Source organism: Convolutriloba macropyga, chromosome 12 (assembly GCF_964194025.1).
Source record: "Convolutriloba macropyga chromosome 12, txConMacr16.3, whole genome shotgun sequence".
Lineage (NCBI taxonomy): Eukaryota > Metazoa > Xenacoelomorpha > Acoela > Convolutidae > Convolutriloba > Convolutriloba macropyga.
Genome location: NC_134479.1, coordinates 46,431,268 through 46,459,020, shown reverse-complemented (window position 1 = coordinate 46,459,020; position 27,753 = coordinate 46,431,268). Strand labels below are relative to the sequence as shown.

At 35.5% G+C, this 27,753-nt stretch overlaps 1 protein-coding gene across 1 annotated transcript; it reads right to left on the bottom strand.

Moving 5' to 3' along the window:
- Positions 1–315: 315 nt before the first annotated feature.
- On the bottom strand, positions 316–26,590 carry LOC142350229 (uncharacterized). The gene is made up of 4 exons (XM_075401990.1): positions 24,492–26,590; positions 20,613–21,583; positions 9,328–9,848; positions 316–799 (listed from the first exon to the last, which is right to left on the bottom strand). Exons 1-4 carry the CDS (start codon positions 26,399–26,401, stop codon positions 524–526), a joined length of 3,678 nt encoding a protein of 1,225 aa, XP_075258105.1. The 5' UTR covers positions 26,402–26,590; the 3' UTR covers positions 316–523.
- Between the last annotated feature and the right edge of the window lie 1,163 nt (positions 26,591–27,753).

The window sequence follows — 27,753 nt, the reverse complement described above, 5'->3', positions numbered from 1 at the left end:
TCTGATGTCTTCTTTGAAAGGTGCAATAACTGAGTTTAAAAAAGTCATGGAAGGATCTCTCGCTTAGATCGTGTTATATATCATTTTGTAAGTTTGAAAAGTCAAACGATCTAATACATTTTTTATATATTTATATTCGATCCAGCCATGATAATAACAGATTTTAGCTGCATTTCGATGAACTTTCGATAATATTCTAAAATTTTCAGTTTTAAATGGGTTCAGGTTGATTGCTATTTCAGTTGTGAGTTTAAGTGGTTTCCGATCTTTAAAGAATTCACACAAGGTAATACTCGATTAAAAAATTTCAATTCCTGTACCCATTACCAGTCTTTTTCTTGAGTATTTTGACGAGGAGGCTTCTTGAGTTTTAATTGAGTGATGCAAATTTTAGATTCGATCTGCTTGGCATACTGGTCAAACGCAGGGAAAACGTTTTTATAAAAAACCACCACTTCCGATTCTCTCAAATTGACATCTCGTCCCGTTGTCTCGAAAAACGTTTTCTGAAAAATCAACTGAGCTAACGAGCAAGATAGAGGGGTACAGGAGCTGGGTTTTGTGACGCGAATGCATTGTTAAGTCCAACACAGTGAGCAGACCAGTTTTCTTTCCAACGAAACACTTCTCTCTCATCCAGTGTGAGGGGTCTGCAATCAAACTCAAGACGGTATCTCCACTCTGGTGTGGTCACATGTTTCTTATTGTCTTGCTTCATAAGTAGAAAGGGCAATCCGATGTCAGCCGAGAATAACTTCTCTTCATCAAATCCTGTCACTGGCGTCAAAAACAGTTGAATCTGAAAAACATCAGCTGTTGAAAATTTTATATTTCATTGCATTTTACGTATCGGTATAGACCAATTAGAGATTGTAAACTTTTGTCCTGATAAACAATCCCACGCAAAACAGTCCGAAATAGTAAAATGTTCCCAGAAAAAACTGTCCAGACAACACAGTCCCGAATAAATATCGAAACAATTGTAAATATGATCTACAAACAATTAACAAACATAATCTATGAGTTAAGCTTCTGAATGAACTGTTTTTAATTGATATGAATTAGGATTAAACAAAACTTGTTTCAAAATACATTATTTGGCAAACTCTATGCTGTAATCAGTTTATCATTTGTTCAATGAAATAAAACCATATGAATAATTTAAAGGGTTTCTGTTTAATCGGTGTGCATATGTTTAACTCTATATTTAGTTGGGAATACTTTGTCTGGCACTATTTTTTCTGCTTTCTAGGGACTATTTTGTCTGAGAATGTTTTGTCTGGGAATATTTTGCTATTCGGGACTGTTTGATCCCGGACTGTTTTAAATTGGACTGTTTTGTCTTTCCAACGTTTGCACATTTTCAACGTTTACAACGTTAGCAAACGATTTTCTGAACCTCTGTCTTTTCTCTGCGTTAAAAAGATGCTTGCGGAAACCACTCATTATTTCAACGAATTTTATTACTATTTTATTTATTTTTTTCTTTCATATAAATCAATATTCATCAAGACTGAAAGCTTATAACAACCTAATATTGCTGTCCCGTGGAGCATTCATTAGCCTATAAATCACCCACATTAGGGACCTATATGGTGACAGTATTCAATTTGAACGGAGTAAATACAGCATATTCATTGTGATTTTTTATATTAGCCAAAAAATTTAATCAAACAACACGCTCCCCTAAGATATTGCGCCTCGCCTACAAGGAGAACTTTGATTCAAAATGAATAGAGAACACTAGAAAATCTGGTAATAAAAGATGAAAAAACGTCGATCAATTGAACAAAAGCTGCCGAGGATATTAGTAACGGATTTTTTAAAATCTATTTAATGTATGGTGCTGCAAATTAAACGTCCAATTAGTTACGCTATGTGGACCGATTTAGCTATGTAAGCAACGAAAAATCGAATTAAAAATATTTCACAAGATTAATAGATTGCTAAACAAAACCACCGATACAAAAAACACTACTAACTAAAAAAATTTTCAATACGACATCTAACAACTCTTTTTAACAAAGGGGATTACAAGACTTTAAAGCCTTAGGTACACACATTTAATCTTCAAAATGAAATCTGTTTTTTGAAGCACAAATGCCCGTTTACACACAATTTGTTTTCTCAAGTTCAGTTTGAGAGTTAAAGAAAGTTGTTATCGACAGAACTTTAGCCGTGCTGTGTAAATTTAAATTACCAGACGATTTCAAAGAACTGTTAAGTATGTTAGCAAATTTTATTGATAATTAACATTCAGAATCTCAGTTTTACAAAAATTAAAATTTTTTCTGTAATATTGTGAAAAGAATTTTGTCTACTTTGGCATGGCCATCCCCGATTTCTTGTTCTTTTTTATCCGTAAAATCTCTTTATTAAAAAATTCCAGAGTCAGCTTTTTTCATCTTTCTAACAAATATATTGTTCACAATACTTTTTGGTCAAAACGTTCCAATGAGAACTCTCATATTTCTTAGCTCTGAAAAATAGGGATCATTGTGAAAAAAGAATTTAGTTTTAACTTCTCAGTTGCTGAAAAATATCAAAATTTTTCTGAATAATGGGAATCTTTTGAAAAAAAAACCAGTTTTAATCTCTCATTTGCTGTCTACAATTTTCTCAATGAATTTAATTTAAGATGATGGCGCCACTTCAAATCAGCTATAAAAACCATCAGACAGCGAGAAATAAAAATTGAAACCGAAAAAATTTAGTACTTGTCAACACTCAAAAATGGTCAAACCTGAAAATTTTTACAAGTTGGTACCGAAATATTGTGCAACCCTCCCCAATTTTTGGAAGGGAAAACCTAAGCAACCTGAGGTAATGGCACACGGTTAGGGTTTCCTCTAGGCTACTCATGGACCCAACGAACGTCATTGCATCAGACTCACAAGTGTGGCTATTAGCACCTATATCGTGCAAAATAGGCATTTTTCGATATTTTGTTATCCATTGTTAAATTTCTTAAGTTGTTTATTTTATGATACTTTGGTGTTCATTAAAGGTCAAATACCGTTAACTCGAGGTATTCAGAGCTAGGTAATAACCATCCGTGCATATGTCATTAAAAGTAAATATTGCAGTACTTTGACATTTACTGCATAATCAATGACCAATATCACTTTCTTAATTAACCAATCAGAAACAAGTAGCAATGTTGTTATAAATGATATATATTTGATTAATTATTTTAACCCAATTGTTTGAAGAGTGAAACCATATTGTATTCAGAACCATTAGAATCTGTTACCAAGAGCAGTTGGCTCTCAGTTTAGACTAAAATTTGATTCTTTAACAATTCAAGTATTTTTCGCTATGTTTTACTAGATCTTAAGATCTTGCGACTTTTAGGTTAGTTGAGCTCTTTTGACGGGAAGTTAGCAACAATACTAGCTTCTGGCTGAAGCATTGCAATCTTCAGCACAAGATTGGACATAGATTATAACTAAAAATTTGTCACCCAGACAATAGCAACACGACACGGACAACAACACGAACATCAATGAATCTTCGATTCAATTGAGTGGACCAACCCAAACAACAAGACCCAGACGAAAACAACACAGCTTTTATTTTGGACAATCTCGTCAAGCAGTAAATTAATTTAGTGTGGATAAGACTTGAGCCATGCATTCAAGCACCTTCCTTGTCCCACATGGGTGACATCAAAGCAACAGAATTAATGACTGTTAACAGCAAGATGTTCAAGCTAGTAACCGAACGAAGCCGTCTGGAATTAGAACTGTCAACAATCAGCCAAAAACAAGATGTGTTATGTGAACGTCAGCAAAAACATTGGGACGAAAACCTTTACGTTGATATCTACCGTTATTACAAGATGGAAAAAGAAATCAGCGAAAACATCGAAAAAAACAATGAAAATTACAAAATAGTGAGAACTGCACTAGATCAGACAAACTAGCAAATGACGCAATTGTCTGTTCGACTAGAGGATGAGATATCGATTCTTCCAGTTGAACTCAGTCGTGTAGTTGAAAAAAGACAAGAATGTATCAACTATGCAGTAAAGCACAATGAAGCTTACAAACGCTCTAGTCCAAACAGCGAAGTTTGTTGAAAAATGGACGAAATGTTTAGCAAATTTCGTAAATCAGAGAAAGCAATTGCAGAGCTTCAGAAAGTCATTGACCAGAAGGTGAAGGAGTATGAGTTATTGAACTCTCCGTTGTCAACTTCAGTACAGCTAGAAACAATATGACAAAACTTTGTGCCGAGTGGTTCAGTGAGCTACAGTGATGTCGGCAATGGAATCCCAGTACGATCAAGGGTTGCTGCAACGTACAAATGCAGAGAACTGAAGCGTGAGAAATATCTAATTCCCGTAGCTCCAATTGTCAGTCATGGAGTAGTAGAAGAGCAACGTCTTCAAATAATTTGTTTTCAGGCAATTTCTACAGATTCTGCAAGCAGCTGAGGACAGAGTCTGAGAGCAGTAAACAACTAGCGGTAGCGGAGCAAATCTCAACTCGCAAACTGAGTCAAACTAATCCCAGATCACGATCAGAGGAAACTTCAGTTCCACAAAAGGAGAATTCAAGAGACTTGGAAGTATTTCTTTAACAGAAAATTTATAGGAGCTACAGCAACAATCACTTTCGTTTGACAAACAAAGACAGGAGTATGAGGCTCAGCTGGTACAAACAGTTGTTAAAAACCAAGACGGAATGCTGTGCAAAAGAGAACAGAAGCACCTAGAGACTATAGAGGAAGCAATTGAGGAACTCGACGGACTCATGAAAAAAAAACCATTGGATCTACACAAAACAAGGCTCACTCAGCAGGAAACACAAGGCAGCGGAAGTAACGGAAGAGCAGATGTACTACCCACTCATCTCCGAAATGGCCGAAAAACCCGATCTGGTGCATGAGACTCTTTGGGTTGACGAACCCGTCAACTGCACTATGTTCGTCATAAAAAGAGACTCTCTGAGTTGAAAGGGCATGAAGTACCCTTGTGCCAAACAAAACAGTTTAGAAACATTGTGGAGGAAACTGAAACAAACCTCACCAAAAAACTGATGAGAATATCGAAGCAACAAAATACATCTCAAAAAAATGCGAAATAAATTGCTCAATAGTAGCAAAAGAAGGCTCCATAGACTCAGCAGAGACTCGACTTGATGAGCGTAGCGAGCCCAACATCTTCAAAATTTATGCCTCAATTCGAAATCATATCTTGCAGTCAGTTGAGAAGCTGATTCTTTACGACAGAAAACTTGTCCCAGCAATGTGCAAAAAGGATGACGTCATGTCAACTCCTGGTGGTGACAATATAATGTCTGGCACAAAAATGGTCCGGCCAAGTCTTTACAAAGAAACAATAAGTTTTTGTTTCCAACGGGGCAGCAGAAATTTTGGAAAACTCTTCCATGGATCAGTGTCATGTCAAAGGCATTGAAAACCAGGCAGATATGTCCGTGTGGTTAAACGGGCCAACAGAGCTCCAGACAGATGAAGAAAAGTGGCCAAAGCCGTCGTGCCAAATGAGCGAAGTTGAATCTGAGCAAGCTAACAGTCCTGTAGCCACAGAATCCAAACTAGACCCCATTCATCAATACCGGAGTCGAATACTTGGGACCCTTCCAGGTCCAGTTCCTACGACGTACTTTAAAAAAATGATGCTCCCTCTTTACTCGTCCAACAACCAAAGCAATATACATTGAAGGCGCAGAGTCAGTGGACACCGAATCATGTCTAGATGCAGTGACGAGATTCATTGTGAGACGTGGCTACCCAACGACCATAATCAGCGGCAGGGGGAAAAAACGCCGGAGCAGCAAACGAGCTGAAACTATTCATGAACGAGTGGGATAAAGCTAAGTTTGAAAGTGACTTACCTCAGAAAAAAATCGTTTGGAAATTCAATACACCTGAAGCCCCACATTTGGTGGAATCTGGGAAGGACTGGTTCAAAGTTGCAAGAAGGTCTTGACTGCAATCTTGGACAACCGAATGCTTTTCGACAAGGTACTGAGCACAACAAGGTGTCTTGTAGAGCAAACACTCAACGCAAGACCCCTGACAGCAATAAGTGACGGCCCTGAACACTTGACGGCACTCAAACTAAATCATATTTTAAATATATTGTTCATATTCTTTTTGGTCAAAACGTTCTAGTGAGAAATCTCATATTTCTCTGCACTGAATAATGGGAATCACTGCGACGGATGAATTTGTTTTTAATTTTTCAGTTGCTGAAAAATCTCATATCTCTTACTTCTGAAAAATGGGGATCATTTGAAAAAAAAAACACTTTTTAGAATCAATCTCTCAGTTGCTGACTACAACTTTCTCAATGAAATTAATTTAAGTTGATGGCGCCACTTCAAATCAGCTATAAAAACCATCAGAAAGCGAGAAATAAAAATTGAGACTGAAAAAATTTGGAATTTGTCAATACTAAAAAATGGTCAAAAATGGAAATTTTTACAAGCTGGGAGCGAAATTTTGTAAACCCCCGATTATTGGAAGGGAAAACCTGAGCAACCCGAGATTATGGCATACGGTTAGGGTTCCACTAGGCTACTCAATGACCCAACGAACGTCATTGCATCAGACTCACAAGTGTGGCTATTAGCACCTATATCGTGCAAAATAGGCATTTTTCGATATTTTGTTATCAATTGTTAAATTTTCTAAGTTGTTTATTTTATGATACTTTAGGTGTTCATTAAAAGTCAAATACCTTTAACTCGAGGTATATAGAGCTAGGTAATAACTATCCGTGCATTAAAAGTAAATATTGCAGTACTTTGACATTTACTGTACAATCAATGACCAATATCACTTTCTTAATTAACCAATCAGAAACAAGTAGCAATGATGTTATAAATGATATATATTTGATTATTTATTTTAACCCAATTGTTTGAAGTGTGAAACTATATTGTATTCAGAACCATTAGAATCAGTTACCAAGAGCAGTTGGCTCTCAGTTTAGACTAAAACTTGATTCTTCAACAAATTAAGTTTTTTTCGCTAAGTTTTACTAGATCTTAAGATCTTGCGAGTTTTAGGTTAGTTGAGCTCTTTTGACAGGTAGTAAACAGCAATACTAGCTTCTGGCTGAAGCTTTGCAAATTTCAGCACGAGATTGAACATAGACAATCACGAAGGGTTTTCTTAACTTCAATCAACAAAATTAAAGTTACAGTCCTTTAATACGTCCGAGCGGCTAATTTTTTCGACGAGATCATTAGACAATCAGATTCAGTGAAGAACCAGGCCGGCGTAAAACTTGAGAACCAGGCTCTGATATATCGGCGCTGAGATTCTTGAGCAGCCGCAACATAAGGAATGACTAAAAATTTAGAAAGACGATGCTTCTTTTTTTTTTGTTGTTTGATTTAAGCTTCATCACAGTCGAATAATTCATTTGGAAAGATTGGCTACGCCATCTAGTTCAAAAATACATTTGTTTGCAATAGGCATGAAAGAATAAGGTTACCAAACCTCCAGAAAAAGCAGAAGCTTTTGTAAATTTTTACTGAAACACTCTCGAAAGAATTGAAACAATGTGTATTGAACCAAAGGAACAATTGCGCTCGTCATTTTTTTAATCTCTTCTGTGTGACAAAATTGTTTGTTATAGTTCAATTGCATGAAATATTCTTTTGACGACTGATAAGTTAATTTTAAAATTTCTACTTTTTTGTTTTAATATCAAGAAACACATTTTTTGCACTCAATTCTGTTGAACATTTGGTTTCACAGACAAGGCGTTGAGCCCATTACAAAGCGGGCAAGATATGATTAAAAAATTCTATCATGGATAGAACGAAACGCAAATTTTCATTAATTTGTGAGTAGTTTTTAAGAAAAACTGATTAATTGGTTTCTCTACTTTGTCAGTGCCCTTTTCTAGTTATTATAGGAAAAAATGATCTTTGTTGATTTTTTACGATCGTTTCAAGATTCATTTGAAATTGTGCATTAAGTTGCGTCTGATAATTATAGCACAAAATTGAGCAATTTGAGCAAGATCATTGTACGATATCCAGTTTGAGTAGAAATGACTTTTTGATCTGAGAAGTGTTCGAGAACAAAAATGGATAGCAAAAAATTGAAAACGCCCGGGTTGACCACCATAAAAGAAACTTACCAACCATAAAACGCCATATATGGCTTTTATGGAAACTTACTAAACACACAAAGATCGTCAAAATTTTCGAGTTTGGCTGAGAAACAGTCCAAAGAGCTGCATGCAGTTCCAAAACAACGTTTCTGTGCAGAAAATTTAAAAATTCTGTACTTTATTTTTATGGTACCGTACTTACCATAAAACGCCATAAAAACTTTTATAAACCGTTTTATGGTTTCAAATTTTCCATAAAAAATTCTGTATTTCAAAATTCCCGATTTTTTGAGGTTATCTTCCAAATAAAATCAAAAGACCAGTCTCAGATTCACTAAACGTCAAAAAACAAAGAGTCCACTTTTTTGGTACCGTACTTACCATAAAACGCAATGAAAACCCTTTTTATGGACCGTTTTATGGTTACAATTTTTTTCATAAGAGCCCGGAGACACTTTTTAACCTTGGTTTTTTTTAACCTAGTGCGTGCTCAATTCTCCAATAACTAGTTTCTTAACTCCACCACTGCCGGTCCCAAGCCCGGAATGAAAAAGGAGGAGGGCAACAAAAGCAGAACATACTGGAAAAGTCTCGATAAGTCGGTTTTTTAATTCGACATTGAGACGTTTCCTACAGAAGTTAGCTATATTTTTTTAGGTCTTTTCACCAAACTTACGTATCATAAAACGGACCATATATGGTATTCTACTAAACATAAAACGGACCATGTATGGTATCTTACTAACCATAAAACGGACCATATATGGTATCTTACTAACCATAAAACGGGCCATATATGGTATCTTACTAATCATAAAACGGACCATAATTGTTTCCCATAAATTATCAGATTCTCCATAAAAAGAAAAAATTTAATGGAAACTTACATATCATAAACCGAGCCATAAATGGCAACTTACAAATCATAGCAAGATCATAGAACGAAAACAATTTATGACTTTTATGGTCCGTTTTATGGTAAGTAAGTTACCATATATGGTTCGTTTTATGGTAAGTAAGTTTTGTCAACCCGGGCGGCGCTTCATTTCTCAAACTCTAGAATTCTCAGAAGATAAATTTTTGCCTGGCAAGAGCGCAGTTTGTTACATGAATTGAGCATCTTCTCGCTTAGAGTATCCTTTTCGAAAAAAGAACAACTCGAATCTTTGAAATTAAAAAAAAACTATTTTTATTTTATAAAGTTATGAAGACGTTTGAAAATAACTAACAGTGTGAAGCTTGACCGCTGCTGGGGAGTAACTGAAAGACTCGATCACAACTGAGTTTTTTGATGCATGGATATCTCGCTTTGTCGCTTTCCCAGAGATCGTGAGTTTATCCAAATCAACGGTTTCGATCCACGGCAACTGGACTTGTACTTTCTGAAGAAACATTGTATGTTTTGGTTGCGATATGACAATTACAGGTGTCACCAATAAAAAGTTGTCTTCAGAATTTTTTGTCTTTGTGAAATTCAATTCTTTTCCGTCAAAAGTTGGAAAATAATTCAGAATTTTGCGTTGCTCGCTGTCGAGGTACACTTTGGACTCGGGCACGTACACTTCAAACCCAACTTCTCTGCATCCCAATACGCTGAATGGTGGAAAGTATACAATCATCTGCAGTTTTCCACGGGAGGCACATGTGTACACAAAAGACACTTTCATCGGTGCTGGGGTGATTTTTGTCTGATAGAAGATTTTGTTGGACTTCATTTTGATTTCGTCATTCACTTGAAGGCTTTCCAAATCTGAAGCGCACATCGATGGTTAAAATACTTTGTGACAAAAAAGTCAATATCCAACTGTTACCGCTGCTCGGATTCAAATTTGATCACAAAAAACGAGCGAACAGTTCATTGGAAACAATTTTTCTAAATTGAGAAACTTTTATAAAAAAAATGAGAAACGGTCAACATTCAAATATTTGATAGCTAATTTTTGAAAACTGAAAACGAAAAATGAAAGAGAAATTAAAAAGAAGCTAAAATTATAGTCCAATGCTGTGAGAGCAAAAAAGGTTCTCATCGATTACACCGGAAAACCAATGGCATCTGCCATTAATGAGCCCAAGCGATAAAACAACGAAAACAGGCGACACATTTTTTTCGAATTTGTTAGATATAAAAATGTTTAACTCATAACAACCATACTCTTTCAATTGAAAACCATTGAAACATAACAAACTAAGAGGAAACAAAACAAACAGAACCAATCTGCGCCAATTTTTCTTAAAAAATCAATACATTGTGCTAAGGGCATTAAATTATTGGACACTGACTTAAAAATGTAATTAGCTTGATTAAGTTCGTTGAGTAAAAGTAACCTGATATGATTAAGACTAAGTGATTAGAGTAGACTTTATCAGTGCAATTTGACTTCAAAATTGTGTGAACAGATCTTCGCGTATCTTTTTCTTTTTTTTTTGTGTCACAGAGATACCAAAATATGTACCTAATTCATTCATTCATCCATTTTCATCCTTTGGTATAAGTTCATGTCAGATTTGTTTATGTCTGATGCTCCGAGATTTCAAGTTGCAGATTCGAAATCACCTCCTTGTTCATAAATTTTGCAGCTTCGCTTCTAAGCTCGTTCCTCCCTATGTTAATAACATTTTCTTTTGTTCATATATATACTGTTGTTTATCAACAAATCTTTGGCAAACTGAATTTTTTTACTCTTTCTTTTGATATGCTGAGATCAATACCGAGTAAAAACTTCAACAAATTAGTACTATCCACTAATCAAAAAAACTCTGTAGTGCTAATGAGCCGAATCGTGCCGCGAATCTCTACAAAAATCACACTAACTATATAAACCTGTTTCGTCCCCCAAATCAGGACTGGTCACCATCATCTCAGCACAAAGTAATAGTTTAACGCCGCAATTTGACTTTTTCTCTTTTCAAAGCAATCAACAATCCAATAGAAATCGAACAAACCAGTTTCGGAAAGGCGGCCAGGCATTGCAACAAAATAATATACAAAACTGTATTGCATTAGGAACGGAAAGCAAAAACTGCAGTTTACTCATCAATTCTTTGGTAATGTGTTGAAAACCCTAATTGAAACCAATATATCATCACGAAACATTGAATACAATACAACACAGAAACAAAAAATAGCATGGAAAAATACAAAAACTCGAACAACACCGACTATGGCTCATCGGGCGACAATTGCGAGGAAGCAATTACCAACGACGAATAACATGAAATCACACCGCAAAATATGACAGTCAAAAATAGAATCAGTACGTCTTCACTACTTCTTGATTCTGGAATTGTGCGCTCCACCGTGTTAAAAGCAACAGCAAAACTGATCTTAGACAACTCCGACGAAGCAAAGTGGTTAACACTGAAAAAGAGAAAAATGATGAACTTCTCCAACAAATCGATGACAGTACTGGCATTCTAATTGCTCCAATAGCTTCACAAACTGGTTTGAAAAAAACGCAAAATTTGTATTTGTCTGTCCTTTTCTGTCGTTTTCTGTATCTGTCTGTCGTAATTTGTATTTGTCTGTCGTGCTGCGATTACTCATCAAATGAAATTATTTCGAGACTCAAAGCTTTTGTATCAAACAACCACAAACATCAAACAAAACAGCAAACCGCATTAACATGCCAAATTTAATCGAGGAATAAAGTTCCCAAGATTTCCTCGGCCTAACAACACGGATTGTTATTCAAAGAACCACACAATCAAATCAAAACTTCAAAAATTATCAAGCAGGTCACCAAAAAGCAGAAAACTTCCAATGAATAACCAAAACTAAGTCAAAACAGAGTCGACACTGAGGCCACAGAACGGGAAAGCGGAACAAAATTCACAATTCAAACTGTGCTGCAAAATCAGACGTCAGAAAATAGTCGCAACACGAACGCCCCTTTGAGACCAGTCTTTGGATCGTTGCAATCGAAGAAGCGTCTCTACTCTATTTAAGCATCGGAACCAAGGTGAGACGAGTTTTAAACATAAAAAATCTCACGCAGTCATCAACGAAATGACAGCAAGTGAATTGTGAAAGTTAATAAAACTATCGTTCGTTAGACCTCGCAGCATCTTCTACGACAAATTTTTTTTTTCTTTTTAGGAAATAAGAAATGGGCAGACTGTTGAACATTACTACAGCATACTAAATGAGCCTGTCGAAAAATGTATGTTTGCAGATAATGAAGAAACGGTAACACAAGAAGTTCTTAAAACTTACAGGTTAGATACAGAAACTCATCAAAAATTGCTCCGCTTAATTTAAGACCAAAGTGCAGCTCTACAATTAGCCATAAACATGAACATGGGGCAGCAAACAACTTGAAAGTTGAAAATCATAAACGCGACGCAACTCACAATCAACACAGTACAAAATAATACTTTCGTGCTGCATTTCGACTTTTTCATTTTTCAATGCAATCAAAAATCCAAAAGAAGTCAGACAAACCAGTTTAGGAATTGCAGTCAGGCATGGCAACAAGGAAAATAAACAAAACTGTATTGCATTAGGAACGTTGAAAATCCTAAATGAGAGGAAATAAATCAACAAGAATACAATGATCAACGAATACAAAACAGTTGAGAACCAAAAGAGGAGACAATAAATAGTATGAAAAATTACACAACACTGACTACAGCTCATCGGTCGACAACTGCGTAGAAGCAATAACCAACGACGAATACCATGAAATCACAACGAAAAACATAAAGTCAAAAATAGAATCAGTACGACTTCACTACTTCTTGATTCTGGAAATGTGTGCTCCACCGCGTTAAAAGCAGCAGCAAAACTGATCTTAGACAACTCCGACGAAGCAAAATGGTAAACAGAGAAAAAGAGAAAAATGATGAAATCCTCCAACGAACCGATGACAAAGCGGAGTGAAATAACTTGTAGCAAAAACAAGCGGGATTCGTTATATAAAACCATGACACACGTTGAAAGAAAATAAGATCAATTCTCGGATCTGTAAACCATCTCGGTAAATTTATTCTAAATTTAGCAAAATTGTGCCAACCCTTAGGATAATTTATGAAAAATCTGAAAAAATACATGGACGGAAAACCACAACATACACATTGAAGAAATTAAAATTGAAATACCAAATGCAGTTGAAACCAAACAGTACAACCCGAATTAAAAACCAAACAAAATGTAATGCATCTAGAGAATGTTTAGGGGCAGCACTGGAACAATTAGAATATAAAACAGTGTATTCACCACTCGATTTTATGTTCATTTGAGTGCAGAGGGAGTATCAAAGAGCTAAAACTTTTGGGGCTGAAATAGGCTGTCCAACACTTCATGGTTTTTCATTCGAGAAAATTTTTGCAGTTATCACTTGACATCGGGCAATTCGCTGAAAAATGAAAGAACATCGCTCTAACAAATCCTATAACGGCAGAATCACCCGCTCGATAGATTGCATTTTACCCTAAAACTTCGACACAGAACACATGACAGGCACATAAATAAACATCTTCCTTCACTATATGTCAAATTGCGCACCAAATTGAAGAAAATTACCTACCAAAACCTACTAGCTCTCTAGCGTTGAAAACTTAGCAAAGAAAGAACAAAGATAACACTAGATACACGCTGAGACTACGACGCGATATAAAAATAATGAGTTAGTAGTGTGTCAGTTGTTATTATTGAAGCTTGGAGAAAGGACATAGAGAACCAGCCAACATTTAAATATTTTTGGTAACTAGTTTTTGAAAATTAAAAACGTAAAATCAAATAGGAATTTATAGAGAAACTAAAAAAATAGTTCAAAGCTGTGAGATAAAAACAAAGTTCTTATACATTACACTGGAAAACAAGGGCATCTGCCATTAACGAGCGCAAGCGACAAAACGAAAACAGGCGACACAAAAACTTTTTTCGATTTTGATAGAAAAAAAATTGTGTAATTCATAAAAACCATACTCTATTAGTTGAAAACATTAACAACCTGTTGAATACTTACCTAGAAGCGATTGTCAGCTGCTATTGATGAAACTAAGAGGAAACAAAACAAACAGAACAAAATTGCGCCAATTGTTTTAAATAACATCCATACAGTGTGCTAAGGGTATTAAATTAGTGGACACTGACTTATAATTGCGATCAGTTTAATTAAGTTCACTGAGTTAAAATAACCTGTTATCAATAAGACTAAGTGACAAGAGTTGACTTTGATCACTTGATCCGAAATCGACTTCAAAATTGATCACGCAAATTGACTTCAAAATTGTGCGGACAGATCTTCGTGTAATGAAATGTACCTTGCGTTAAAATCTTCAACATTAGCTTTGACAACAATTTCTTGATTCAAAAACTTTGACATTAGATACGCTTGAGTAAAAATATGGGACTCAAATTATGGAGGGATCATATTTGAACGTACACAATGTTCGATGGATTTGGTTCCACAATGGATGAACGGTTCAGCAATAAATTTTGCAGACAAGTTATTGATCATCGGGAACGGTTTCAAAACATTCTAGTTTTGAAGGTTCAAAATGTAGGGTAACTCTAAAGTTGACCCTACTTAATTTAATTTTGGTAGTCTCTTGGGCTTTGTGAACTGTTTTTGTGCTACAGAGATACCATAATATGTACCTAATTCATCCATTCATCCATTTCCATAGATTTGTTTATGTCTGATGTTAACATATTTTACGTTGCAGTTGCTAAATCAATTAATTTTTCCAACCTTTTGCAGCTTTGCTTCTAAGCTTGTTTGTTTCTGCCTTTGTAGTAAAGATTTTCTTTTGTTCAATTCTATACTTTTGTCTATCAAACAATCCTGGGCTGCCTGAATTGCTTTTACTTTTTCATTTCATATGCTGATGTTCACTAATTAAAAAAAACTTCATCAAATTTGCTCTATCCGCATATCAAAACTACTCTATAATTCTAATGAGCCGAATCGTCCCGTGAATCTCTACAAAAACACAATAACTTCATCAGCCTGATTTGCCCCGCTAATCAGGAAAGGTCAGGTTATTCTGACTAAACGTAAATGAACAATAAATACCGTAGCAACGAATTGCGTACGACACGGCGAATTGGGCAGGATTCAGAAAAACTCCTTAAACTATCTGCCCTTTTTTGGAACGACCTACGACGGAACCACCACTTCGCTGGTAGAAGCGGAGCACTGAACTTAAGCTAGCCATTCCTGCTAATGAAGGAATAACCCTTAACACACTACTTCATACAAAATCCCTATGTAATTTTTCAACGGGGCCAACTTACAAACAAACCACTGATAACCCCACTGAGGCCACAGAACGGGAAAGCCGAACAAAATTCACAATTCAAACTGAGCTGGGAAATCAGACGTCAGAAAATAGTCTTAACCCGAACGCTCTGTTGAGACCAATCTTTGGATCGTTGCAATCGAAGAAGCGTCTCTACTCTATTTAAGCATCGGAACCAAGGGAAGACGAGTTTTAAACAGAAAAAATCTCACGCAGTCATCAACGAAATGACAACAATTGAATTGTGAAAATTAATAAAACTATCGTTCGTTAGACCTCGTAGCATCACCTACGACAGATTTTTTTCTTTTCAGGAAATAAGAAATGAGCAGACTGTTGAACATTACTACAGCATACTAAACGAGTCTGTCGAAAAAAGTAAGTTTGCAGATAATGAAGAAACGGTAACACAAGATGTACTTAAAACTTACGGGTTAGATACAGAAACTCATCAAAAATTGCTCCGCTTAATTTAAGACCAAAGTGCAGCTCTACAATTAGCCATAAACATGAAAATGGGCAGCAAACAACTTGAAAGTTAAAAATCAATAACGCGACGCAACTCACAATCAAAACAGTACAAAATAAAACTTTCGCGGTGCAATTCGACTTTTTCATTTTTCAAAGCAATCAACAATCCAATAGAAATCAGACAAACCAGTTGAGGAATCGCAGTCAACCAAAAAATTAAACAAAACTGTATTTCTTTTGAACGAGAAGCAAAAACTGCGGTTTACTCAATAAACTTGCGGAAATGTGTTGAAAATCCTAAATGAGAAGAAATAAATCAACAAGAATACAATCATTATCGAATACAAAACGATACAGAAACTAAAGGGGAGACAATATATAGTATGAAAATTACAAAAATTCGAACAACAAAGCTCATCGGGCGACAACTGCTTAGAAGCAATAACCAACGACGAATACCATAAAATCACAACGCAAAACATGAAGGTCAAAAGTAGAATCAGTACGACTTCACTAAATCTTGATTCTCGAAGTGTGTGCTCCACCCGTTAAATGGCAATAGCAAAACTCTGACAAAGCAAAGAGGTTTACAGAGAAAAAAGAAATCAAAAACTTCTCAAACGAACCAGTGTTCTCACTGGCACCCTGTTACGTCCAATAGTTGCACAAACTGGTCTGCGAAAAAAGCATAACTTGTGTGTGAGACACTAGTTTGAGACTCTGTATCATCTGTATAAAACGACAACAAACGACAAACAAAACAGTAAACTGCAGACACATAACAAGTTCTATTGACGAACAATTTGCCCAAGATTTCCTTGGCCTATCAACTCGGATTGGAAAATAGACAGCATGAAAAAATTCATTTTGCAAATTGAATGCTGAAAAGCGGCAGAAAATGTGTCATAAGTCACAACAATCGATTTGCAGTACGTTTATAGCCAGCTCAGTTTGCACAATGAAATAGCACGGCATTGCAGTTTCAATATAGTTGCACATCATTTCAAAAGAGTTTCTTATAAACTGACCGATTTACCGGCCGATTTTTCAAAAAGCTATATATCAACATCCATCGGCCTTGCAAAAATATTTTGCAATCTCGGCGGTATTTTCTTCGCTAGTAGCGGAACGCAGGACAAACACATGAAGTCAGAAACTGTTTTAAAAAAGTAGACAAAAAAAATATATGAATAAATCTATCTAAATGTCGCTTCGCAACAAAACAAATCAGATGGCTGGGCCACAGCAACTCAAGAAGTGGAGTAAAAATACTAGAAGCAAAAATAGAGGAATTCATAACCTAAAACCATGACATACATTGGAAAAAACTCAGATCAATTCTCTGATTTGTAAACCACCTCTGTAAATTTATACACAGTTTAGCAAAACTGTACCAACACTTAAGATAATTTTTTAAAAATCCAAAAAAATACATGGACCAAAAATCCACAACATACACTTTGACAAAATAAAAATTGAAATACCAAATGCAACTGAAAAAAACAAAAGAACCCGAGTTAAAAGACTAGATTAGATGTAATGCATCTAGAGAAGGCTTAGGGGCAGCACTGGAAAAATTAGAATATAAAACAGTGCATTCACCTCACATTTTTAAGTTCCTTTGAGTCCAGATGGAGTATCAACGAGCTGAAACTTTTGGGCCTGAAATAAGCTGTCGAACACTTCAAGGTTCATTGTTCAGGAAAACTTTACAGTCATTACTAGCCAATAGGCATTTCACTCAATTATGAAAGAACATCGCTTAACAAATCCTATAACAGCAGAATCACTCGCTCGACAGATTGCCTTTTAACCTTCAACTTTGACACAGAACTCCTGCTAGGCACATAATTGGACGTAGTGGTTTATTATTTCTCAGAGCCAAAACAATTCGCACCCAATGTAATACATTAGATGAATTGTTTTTGTAGCAAAACTATTACTAATAAAACGCAATGCAAAAAAATACCTTTCGTGTATATCGGATTGCTCGTCAATTGCGCACCAAATTGAGCAAAATTAGCAACAAATACCCATAAACAACAAGAATGCAAGCAAAATAACTATTATCGTGGCACAAATAGAAGGCAAAAAAATCGAATAAACTCGCATTTTGGCACGGAAATACTTTCCTCAAAAAGAATGAACGAATTCATTGACAGCACTGAACAGTAAGTTTACCTATTTGATCGATCTAATACAGTCAGTTAATCCTATCTCTAAGAATTGCACAGCAAGTTGCCAATCCCGCCGAAATCCCAAAAGACTCTAAAAATTACATCATCTAGAGCCTGTTTTGACAATGGATTTCAACAATTAACTTCGCATTTTCACCGTTTCTGGTGCAATCTACTTGTAAAGTCAGGTTGCGTCTGCATCGATAAAAGCATAACGATCCCATACTTGCCTACCTAGAGGCAGTTTGTTTAACACAACCCGCAACGCGGAGACCGACTGATATGGTCTAAATGCGTGTTGGTCATGCATGAACAGTGACGTAGTATCAAAAACTTAAAAATATGTCTACGGCATTAGAATTGGTAAAAATTTGAAGCCTGTTATACCATCAACATATTGCCTCCTTCCCTTCCTGAAGCCACGAAAAACACCTAATGAAGAGATTCAAATTGATTTTGGAGGTCCAGTTTATGATGAGAAAACCGAGAAGTCTTTTTTAGTTGCCTGTGTCAACCGATTTTCTATACTTCTATCTGAAGAAGTCTATAAACACGCCAAGGCTAATAATGCTCAAAAAACTATTCAAGGCCACATCCTAATACACGGTGTTCCACGGCGCATTCGTCCAGCAAATCGCCAAATTGGAAAGCAGATTAGTAACTTTTGCGAGCAAAACAATTTTGGAGCAATCCCGGCGCCAATTAATGACCAAATCCGAAAAAAATTGTCTTATCAGCAAATAGCTAAAATTAAATTTTTAGGCCATGATACCGTTCAAGGCACCACTGTCACCCCTGAGGGCAAATGGGAAGACCAGGACCGCAGTGACGCTGAAGTATAAGCCTTCAAAAGTAACGCAATTCAGGGCGCGAATGAAAGCCAACTTGTAGTTATAGAAGTTGAAAAGCGCATAAAAAAGGTGAAGGACTTGACTGTCCATTGCCCAGAACGGAAGAATTGTTACAATTAAAGCTAGCGAAGAATGAACCAGCTAAAAAGCGCTCCATGAAAAATCTCCATGGGCTATGTCAGGTTGTGGTGCCCGGCTGGACAAACCTCAAGGACAAAAATATCACGTACACGACCAGGGAACCGGGCAGAATGCCAGTAACTGGAGGGTTCAGACGTGGTGAATCTCAACTTAAAAGCTGAATAAGAACGCTCCTCTCAGTACTTATGCAGAAAGATGGCCAAAAACAACATCGGGGAAGTAAACGAAGACAGAATTACGAAACACGCACACGATTTGAAGAAGAAAGTAGAGGGCGACAAACGAGTTTTCCGAAAACTACCTAGCAACATCGTTAGTATTGTCTTGTCAGTCAGCTTGAACTTTTCAAAGGCAATGAGAGTTGGAATGCCAGTAAAGCCTGCCTATACACCGCCGCCAACCCCAAACCAAAAATATTAAGATAAAAAACCCAAACTATACAAAAAATCAAGAAGCAGCAAAAGAAACCTCATCACGAACACAGTTTTGGCCAGCGAATCAATGATATCATACCCCGAATTACTGATTACTCGAGCCTCCAAACGAGCAATAAATTGCAGCAATATAGCAAATAATTACAGCAATCAAGACTGCTCATCCAAAGCAGCTCTCCCATTTGTTATCCAGTCGTGCTGCAAAACAGTGTAGTCGAAGGCATACAGACCATTCAAACTCCTCTTCCAACAGCACATATCAATATCGGAGTACTTTCGGAACAAATTGCCCCCGTAATCGAAACAAACGAATAACCAAAACTGAATCAAAGAACACGATCAGCCCCAGTAGCAGACAAAAACCGGCTCTGACAGCAATGAAACCTTTTAAAAGTAAAAGTAAAAAACTTTAACCACCTACTGTATTTTTCATAATAACCAGTACAAATGTTATCTAATGTCCTTACACCATTGTAAATTATAACGAAAAAAAGCAAAGCTTTCTTTCCGTTTTGCAGGGGTTTAGAGGTGGTACAAAGGTACCATAACCTGTATTTTTTTTCATTCATTCTTCCACTTTAATCCATTTCTTTTTTTGGTCTGAATTCATGTTAGGTTTGTTTATGTCTGGTGTTAAGTGTTCAAAGTTTTTGCAGCTTCGTACTCGTTTTTTGTTGATAACATTTACTTTTCTCCATCAACAATTCCTTAGCTGCCTGAGTTACTTTAATTATTTCATTTGATATGTTGAATTTCACTGGTGAATGAAAACTTCAATAGATTTGTGCCATTCGCCAAGCGAAACTAGTCTGTTAATCTAATGACCCGAATTGCGCCTCGAATCTATACAAAAGAACAATATTTTCACAAGCCTGATTCGATCCGCAAATGAGCAATAGAAAATTAACTGAACTAAACGCCCCGTGAATCAACGATAAATACCGTAGCAAACAATTGTGAAGCAGACTCTGTAAGTACTCAGTGAAAAATTAAAGAGTATTTTTTGATAAGACGAGAGACAAAAATATAGCAAACATTTTAAGTTAAAAAATACTTAGACTTTTTAAAAATTTTTACATTAAATGCTACATTTCATATAGGTGGAAAGGTAAAACCCTGAAAAGATAATTTTAATGCTGCTGCGTTAAATCTTTGAAAAAAAAGAACTGAAAAAAATGTCGTGGCATAAACCCACCAGTGGTCACTTGCCGGGTTAGACCGCCACTGCTCTTTTCACTATTCTCATCACTGTCATCAGTCGTAACCAACTGAGAATCGTCGTCTCCTGAACGTATTGAAACCCACGAAAAGCTTGATTCGTCTTGAGATTGAGAACTTTTGCTTGAGCATATTGAGTCATCAACAAAATCTTTGAACTTCAGATCCAAGGATTTGGTCGTCGATCCATCATCAAAGCCAGAATCTTTTTCAGATGCATAGTCGGCAAAGTCAGGCACGTGCTTGAAGTCTACACATTGGCGCAGTTTTTGGCTGATGTGAGTTTGATTCTTAACCAGAATATATGCTTCAAACTGAGCTCGGGTAATGGCGACAACAAGACCTTTCGCAATATCTTTTGTCAGGTCTTCTATTTCAAGAATGACGAAAATCGATTGGGTTTCGAATCCTGAAAGTGCATAGAGTCTCTCGTTTAGTTCATCAACTGTAGCAATAAGTAACTGATCATCTGTCAATGTGTGCAGCCTTCTCATTTCAGTCGCCACAGTAGATTCCAGTGACGTAGTAATTAAAATAACGAATCTTGAGTATTGAGAGTTCTCTTTGGAGCACCAAAGTGTCTCAAAATGATTTACGGATTCAATATCAATTATTTCAAGTTCTTGTTGTGTTGAAAAGAAGCACCCAGGAACATTGGCAACACTTTTTAAGTTCCGCTCATCTTCAATGATTTTAGCAATTAATTTATGAGAAAAATAAGAAATGTGTGTTGCATTTCTAAATGAGACGGTCAAGGATTCAACCTCGTAATCGTAAACTAAGCCACTGTGTGGTTTCTGAAGTATTCCCTGGCCAATATCAGTGACTGCAATCCAACAATATTTGAATTTAACTCTTCTGAGTTCATTTATGATATTTTGCAAATCCTGCGCTGAGTAAATTTCGTCCACTAGAACTGCGCAATCGGTAAAGTCAACTCTGGGAGTGCTAAAAAATTGTACATTCATTTCAAACATTGAAGGTTAACTCGACTTAAAACAAGACGTGATCAGCACTGATGTGTTATCCTCAGATATTCATTGCTCAGGAAATGCTTTGATCAAGACTTGAAGTTCAATCCGGAATGCCAGTGATTGAAAAATCTTTTTTTTTTGTCAATTGTGTGGGATATGAGAAAAACTTTCAATTTTTTCTACTTTACAGGGGACATAAATTTTAAACTTTAAGGCATATACTTCCGCGACAGACAACAATTTTGTCAAATTTTTTGCATGAATTATTTTAAAAGAATTCTTTTTGAGGGTGGTGGACAAAAATCGGGTAATATTTGATTTTTTTTGATAAAGTCACTAATTCTTTTTTAATAGAGGTCATTTGACCAGTATTTTGTCCACTTACATTTAGTTCATATTGCTATGGTCAAAACCTTTGAACTGTAGACTGAAACTGTAGTCTTTACTTGCAGATTTCCGCAAGTTGTTTTGATTTGATTGGTTTATTGCACATAGGCTAATACGCATCAGTACATTGGATAACAAGGAGACTCGCACAAGTTTTAGCAACGATTGTTGTGCAACATAACTCTTTTTCTTTCAAAAACAATCTGGAAACCGTCACTTGACGGTTAATTTTTTGAAGCTCAAACAGAAACTTTTTCGGTAGCATCCTTGAGTAGGACTTTTGAAAAAAAAGATGAATTGTGAACGTCTTGTAAAAATAATTTCAAATTTTCACAGTTATTTAAAGTCGAAAAGAAGCATCAATTCAAAAAGTTTAGTTAACGGAAAAAATGAATTTAAAAGTTACTTTAGGTTATTTTTCTGACACGAAGCTAATTTCAAGTGCTTTTTAGCTTAAAAGCTTTGCAACATTTTGACAACGATTTTTACTGCTTAAAGCAGGCAACAAAATTCTGTTTCTATTAACCTCATTAAAAAGTTGATTTTTTTATATCAAATAACTCAATTTGATAGATTCTTTTGTTAGTGATTTCAAGTTTTAATAAACTGTGGTCAATTGAAGAAAATAGCTTTAAAAACGAAACAGGAGTCAGCTGAAGACAACGGAGCAGTGCTGAGAAACGTTGTTTTTCAAAATATTTTTTCTCAGGAGGTTTCCATATGTAGTCAATTCAATAAATAGACCAGGAAGACATGGTTCGTTGTCCACTTCATTACAAACAGTTTAGTTTTCGTTATGTTATTTGAATTGGTAATAATAAAAAGACTCCTAGAAAATTTCCACATTGGATATTCTACCAGTTACTGCTGGCAAAATGTCTGATTGGTAAAAAAAAAGGCATCAAAAAGGTCTAAAATTCTTGTATAGAGACATTGTATAAGCATTGTTTTGTTTTTCGTTAATTTGTCAACCGGTTATTTTCCTTTTGGGTAATTTGTTTTAACGACCCTTTAAGAACCACTTCAGCAAATTTAATGAGTTGATAAAACTCTAAAAAATAAAACGCATTGTTATTAGATATTTTGTGAATACATGGATAATAAAATAAAATAATTGTTTAGAACTTTTCCAAAAAAAATCTTGTTTTCAGTTTTCTATCTCTGCATGAAAACCAAAACATACCAGTGAAAACATACTTGTGAAACCGAAAACGTACTAGTGAAAACATACCGAAGACGTACCGCTTTGTAATTTTAGTTAACTGTAATTGGAAATTAGGGTCGACACAGTTGAGAGCTTAAATTAGTGATTAATTTGAAGCATCAGGATTAATAAAAAGAATAGAATGAAATGAAATGTTTCATTTTCTTCAAAACAGAGATTTTCTGTTCTTTTGCTCTCAATATCCCTTTTATATGTCAGCCATCCTAAAGTTTCCTTACATTTTAATTCAATAGTGGCAATTGTGATTGAACTAAGAGATGTGGGGGTTTTGTGTCCGTAGAATTCAAAAATAAATATTGAAAACAGGTTTTATATTTCTCTCAAATCAAAGAAGATTTATCGTATTGTTTTATTTTGGCCTCCGTTGATTCAAATGAACAACAAAAAAAACCAAATTTATACACAAATTGATCGGATTTTTTTGTTCTGGAAGACAGAGAAAGCAGCATCTAGATGAACGAAATAATTCAAATTTGTTTTCCTCGTTTTGTAGAAAAATTAATTCCTGTATTATGGGTATTCTACATTAGTATCACAGTTGTGCAATTGGATTCCTTTTAAAGCACAATACACATAGAATAATACAAGGTACATTTTTTAAGTAATTTTTGTAGGATTCTAAAGGAAAAGGAAGAAATTAAAACCTTTCTTTTTCCCTTTTTAATTTTTTTAATTTATAAATTCTTCTGTTCTATTTTATCTTCGTTTCCCACGGTTTATAAAAATATTCGTTTTGGGTTACACCAAAACTCTGTTAAACTAAAAAGAGACTCTTCAAAATTTCACATCATAATGCAGTGACAAAGACGGAATCCCGTAAAAGTTTTTCATAATTTTTAAAAAAATTTTCTCTTTTCAATTGATATTTGTTTGTTTTTTAACGGTATGAGTTGTTTTATAATTGTTTTTCAAGCAAAACTGTTTAATCTAATATATTTTTTAAAATATAACGTTTTAGCTGTTTTATCACAACTAAATTATGTAAATAGTTTAGTAGAAGCCCACATTCTTTTCCTTTTTCCCTTTCCTACAGTTTTTCTCTCAACTTTAAAAAAATTCTCCTTTTTCAACCTGGCAGAAACCTGTGAAAATAATCAAAAGTAGCTAAGAGATACAAAATGGTTCCCTGACTACGGTTGATTTTCAGACTATGGTATATTTGGATCTGCCTTATTAGCTTTGTTTCTGTCGCTTTCGTTCCGTTCCAGCAATCTGGCAATTGCGTTTTTTAAATCGCACTGGCAAACACTGGGTTGAACGCTAGACTCACCAATTTTGTAAAATATCCCATTTTTCACCAATCGGCTCAATGATGATCCTCTCCTTCTCCTTCTCTGTGAATGTCTTGTCAACTCTATCTTTGAGCCAGCTACCGAATTTTTTCTTGTGGTCGGGGAAAACATACATTATGCTTTTGATGCCATCTGAGATCAGAGTTTCACAAAATGCCAGCAAGATATTTGTTTGACCAGCTCCAGGTTCGCCTTGCAGCAAGAGGCGGGTTTGTTTTTCGCGAATTATTCTTAATTGTTGTGGACTGACTATGGTTTTTGTCGGCAGCTGCACCCCAATTTGAGTTTTTTGCATGCGTAATTGTGCCGACTTCAGATACACAGCATCAATGTCTGCGTAGCTGTTTGGTTTTTCTCTGTCGCACATGCTGGCGGCCAAAACTGACCGAACATATTGAAAACATTCGGGTTCTTTTGTTGATATCTCATCGTGGAAGTTGGAGAGAGTCGTTATAGAAAGTTGCGTGGTTTCAAGTTTAGAGGTGTCCGAGTCCATTTTGAACAAGAACTCCCCCTCAAATGTTTCAAACAACCAAAAGAGAATTTCCACTTTTTGGCCGCTTGTTGTTTGCTTCTTGAAACTCTTTAAAAGGGTTGCCATTTCATCATTGCTGCGTAAAATTTCCTCCAACTTTGTAACAGACACATTTGGCAAGCATATACAGAACATCAAATGGTTTTCAATTATATTCTGGTAATTTTGTTCAGCAGTAGCTGCATCGTACTGTGAGCAAAGAGAGTAGACAACCAGCTGCATACGAGGAATATTTTGACGAACCATTTGGCGTATTTTGTTTTGCACAGCCGTTTGAGGCTTTTCGGGGCTTTTGCTAAACCCAATTGACAATGCAACCATATATCTTGAACCGAATAACAAGCTGCTGATTGAAAATTGACTGATTTGTGGGTTAGTGAAAATTTTTTGCAAACAGCGAGAAGTAAATTGACTAGTGAAACAATCTCTTGACAGCAGACTGTAGGCATTTTTTCGCAGAAAGAGCTCCAGAAAGTAGTTTCTTCCACTCTCGAAATTGTCCAGTTTTCCATGTTCTGTAATGTGGAACAGTATGTTCTCATGTAAAAGAAAATTAGCTGCAGTTTCTTTCTGAAGCTGCAAGATTGTCCCTTGAAGACTAAGTACTCTGGGAACATCTGTTAACTCGACAAACATACCGTCTGCAATTTCCGCTGGTTCTCTAAGAAGTCTATAAATTTCGATCTCGGTTTTCTCTTCTGACTTCATTGAAGTTATCATTTCGTAAATTTCACGTGGACAATATGAATCCTTTATCCCTCTGTCATTGACAAATGGGTTAAACTGCCTCAAATTCTTCGTAAACGAGAAAGCAATCTCGCCTAATTTGCTTTGAAATAAACGGCCCAGAATTTTTTCTACACTGAGGAAAATTTTAGGGCTAACAATAACAATAATTTTAACATGTTTTACAAGACTAACTCCATACTTAGCAAGGATTTCACCTTTAACTTGATCGTAGATGGAAGAGAAAATGGCCTCCAAGGTATCGTTACTTCCAACCGATGGTAATGAATTGATTTGTTTGATTAAATACACCGTGCTAAAGTGTGGTGCAGGAATAAAAATTGGACAGTGTTTAACTTTCTTTCCGGGCCCGGCTGTCTCATCAGGTCTGATGAACAAACCTTTTAGTCCCGTAGTTTGAATTGCTTCAATTAGGCAACCATGTCCAAGAACAGCGTTCATCTTAGTATTTTGCTTAGCAAGGAACTGAGGTGGGCCGGGGACTACAGTTAACTCCGTAAGTAGCTCCGGCCATAAATCTGCGACAGAACGGTGCTCCATTTTTGGATCGCCCACGGAAGAAACTTCGGTATCTGAATCTGAATCAACATCTGAGCTTGAAGACATTTTAAAAATGAGGGGACTTTCAAATCAGGCGACTAATTGATCGCTATTAATCTGCTCTCCCCGAGAATTTCAAAAACATTTTCAAATCTTTATTTAAAGTAAGAGTAACAGAAAGCAAGAGTAATTCGAGAAAGTAATAACTTTATATTTAAGCTGAAAAAGCACGTTTTCTTTTTTTCAAAAAAATGATATGACAATATTAAAATAGTTTAGAAGCAGTTGTATCAATGTTGCAAACGTTTGTAAACGATCTATTATTGTTTAAATATACAGTTTGTAATCTCTTATCAGATTATACAACATTCGTAATAACATTCAAATCAGATAATACAACATTCGAAAAAAACTGGTGAAAAAAGTAAATTTTGTATTCCAATTTTGTACCGAAGAACGTAGAGTATATTTTTTGTTACATTTTAGAAGAGCATTTTATGAGCTTTTATGACACAATGTGAACAAAAAAACAATATTATAAAGTTTTATGTTGCCAAAGAAACAAAAAAATGCAATGACGCAAGTAGCAACTATAAATATTTGCTCTGAAAATAATGCGTTGTGGTGGTTTTTTATTAAGTTTCATGACTGGTGCGTTTGAGAGTACTACACAATGATTGAGCTCTGATTGAATATCTGAAAGCCAGGTCTATTTTTATATCGTATCCCTCAAACTATTTTTGGGGAAATTTTGAAATATCTTTTGTTGTATGACAGCGACTACAGTACACACGGTTACATATTCAATTCAATTTTTTTGTGAACATGTATCGGTTATTCAAATCAATTACATGTGCACTATCTCAGAATCTAATCAAATCTGATCATAATCTGATTACATCTTTTTGCAAATACAAAATTAGTTGCAAAAAAGGGGAATCTGAAACGCAATTCCAGCCTTTAGTGGGTGAAATCAAGGGAAAATAAACGCTTAAATACGATTTCAAAATTTTTTAATTCAATCGACAAAGTGAAAAAGAATAAACTTTAATTTACAATTTTGCACGCAGCGCAAAAAGCGTAATTTCTGCCCTCTATAGTAAACTGAGTTGTTTGTTCAGAACTGTTGTTTGTTGTGTAATTTCCCTTTTCACACATTTCCCTTTTGTTGTGTAATATCCCTTTTCAATTTGAAAAAATTCAAGCAGTTGTTAATGTTTGAGAATTTCCATGTTCATTCCCGCAATACCGACAAAAGAAAAATGATCTTTTTGATGGAAGAGCAGTTCACCCAAAAATGAAACTTTATAATCGTTACAGTTTACTTTCAATGAAATTCTCAAAGAACCTGATTCGCAATTGATGAAAAGCTTTCAAAAAATGTTTGTCGCAAAAACACACTTTAAGGGACTTGTTTT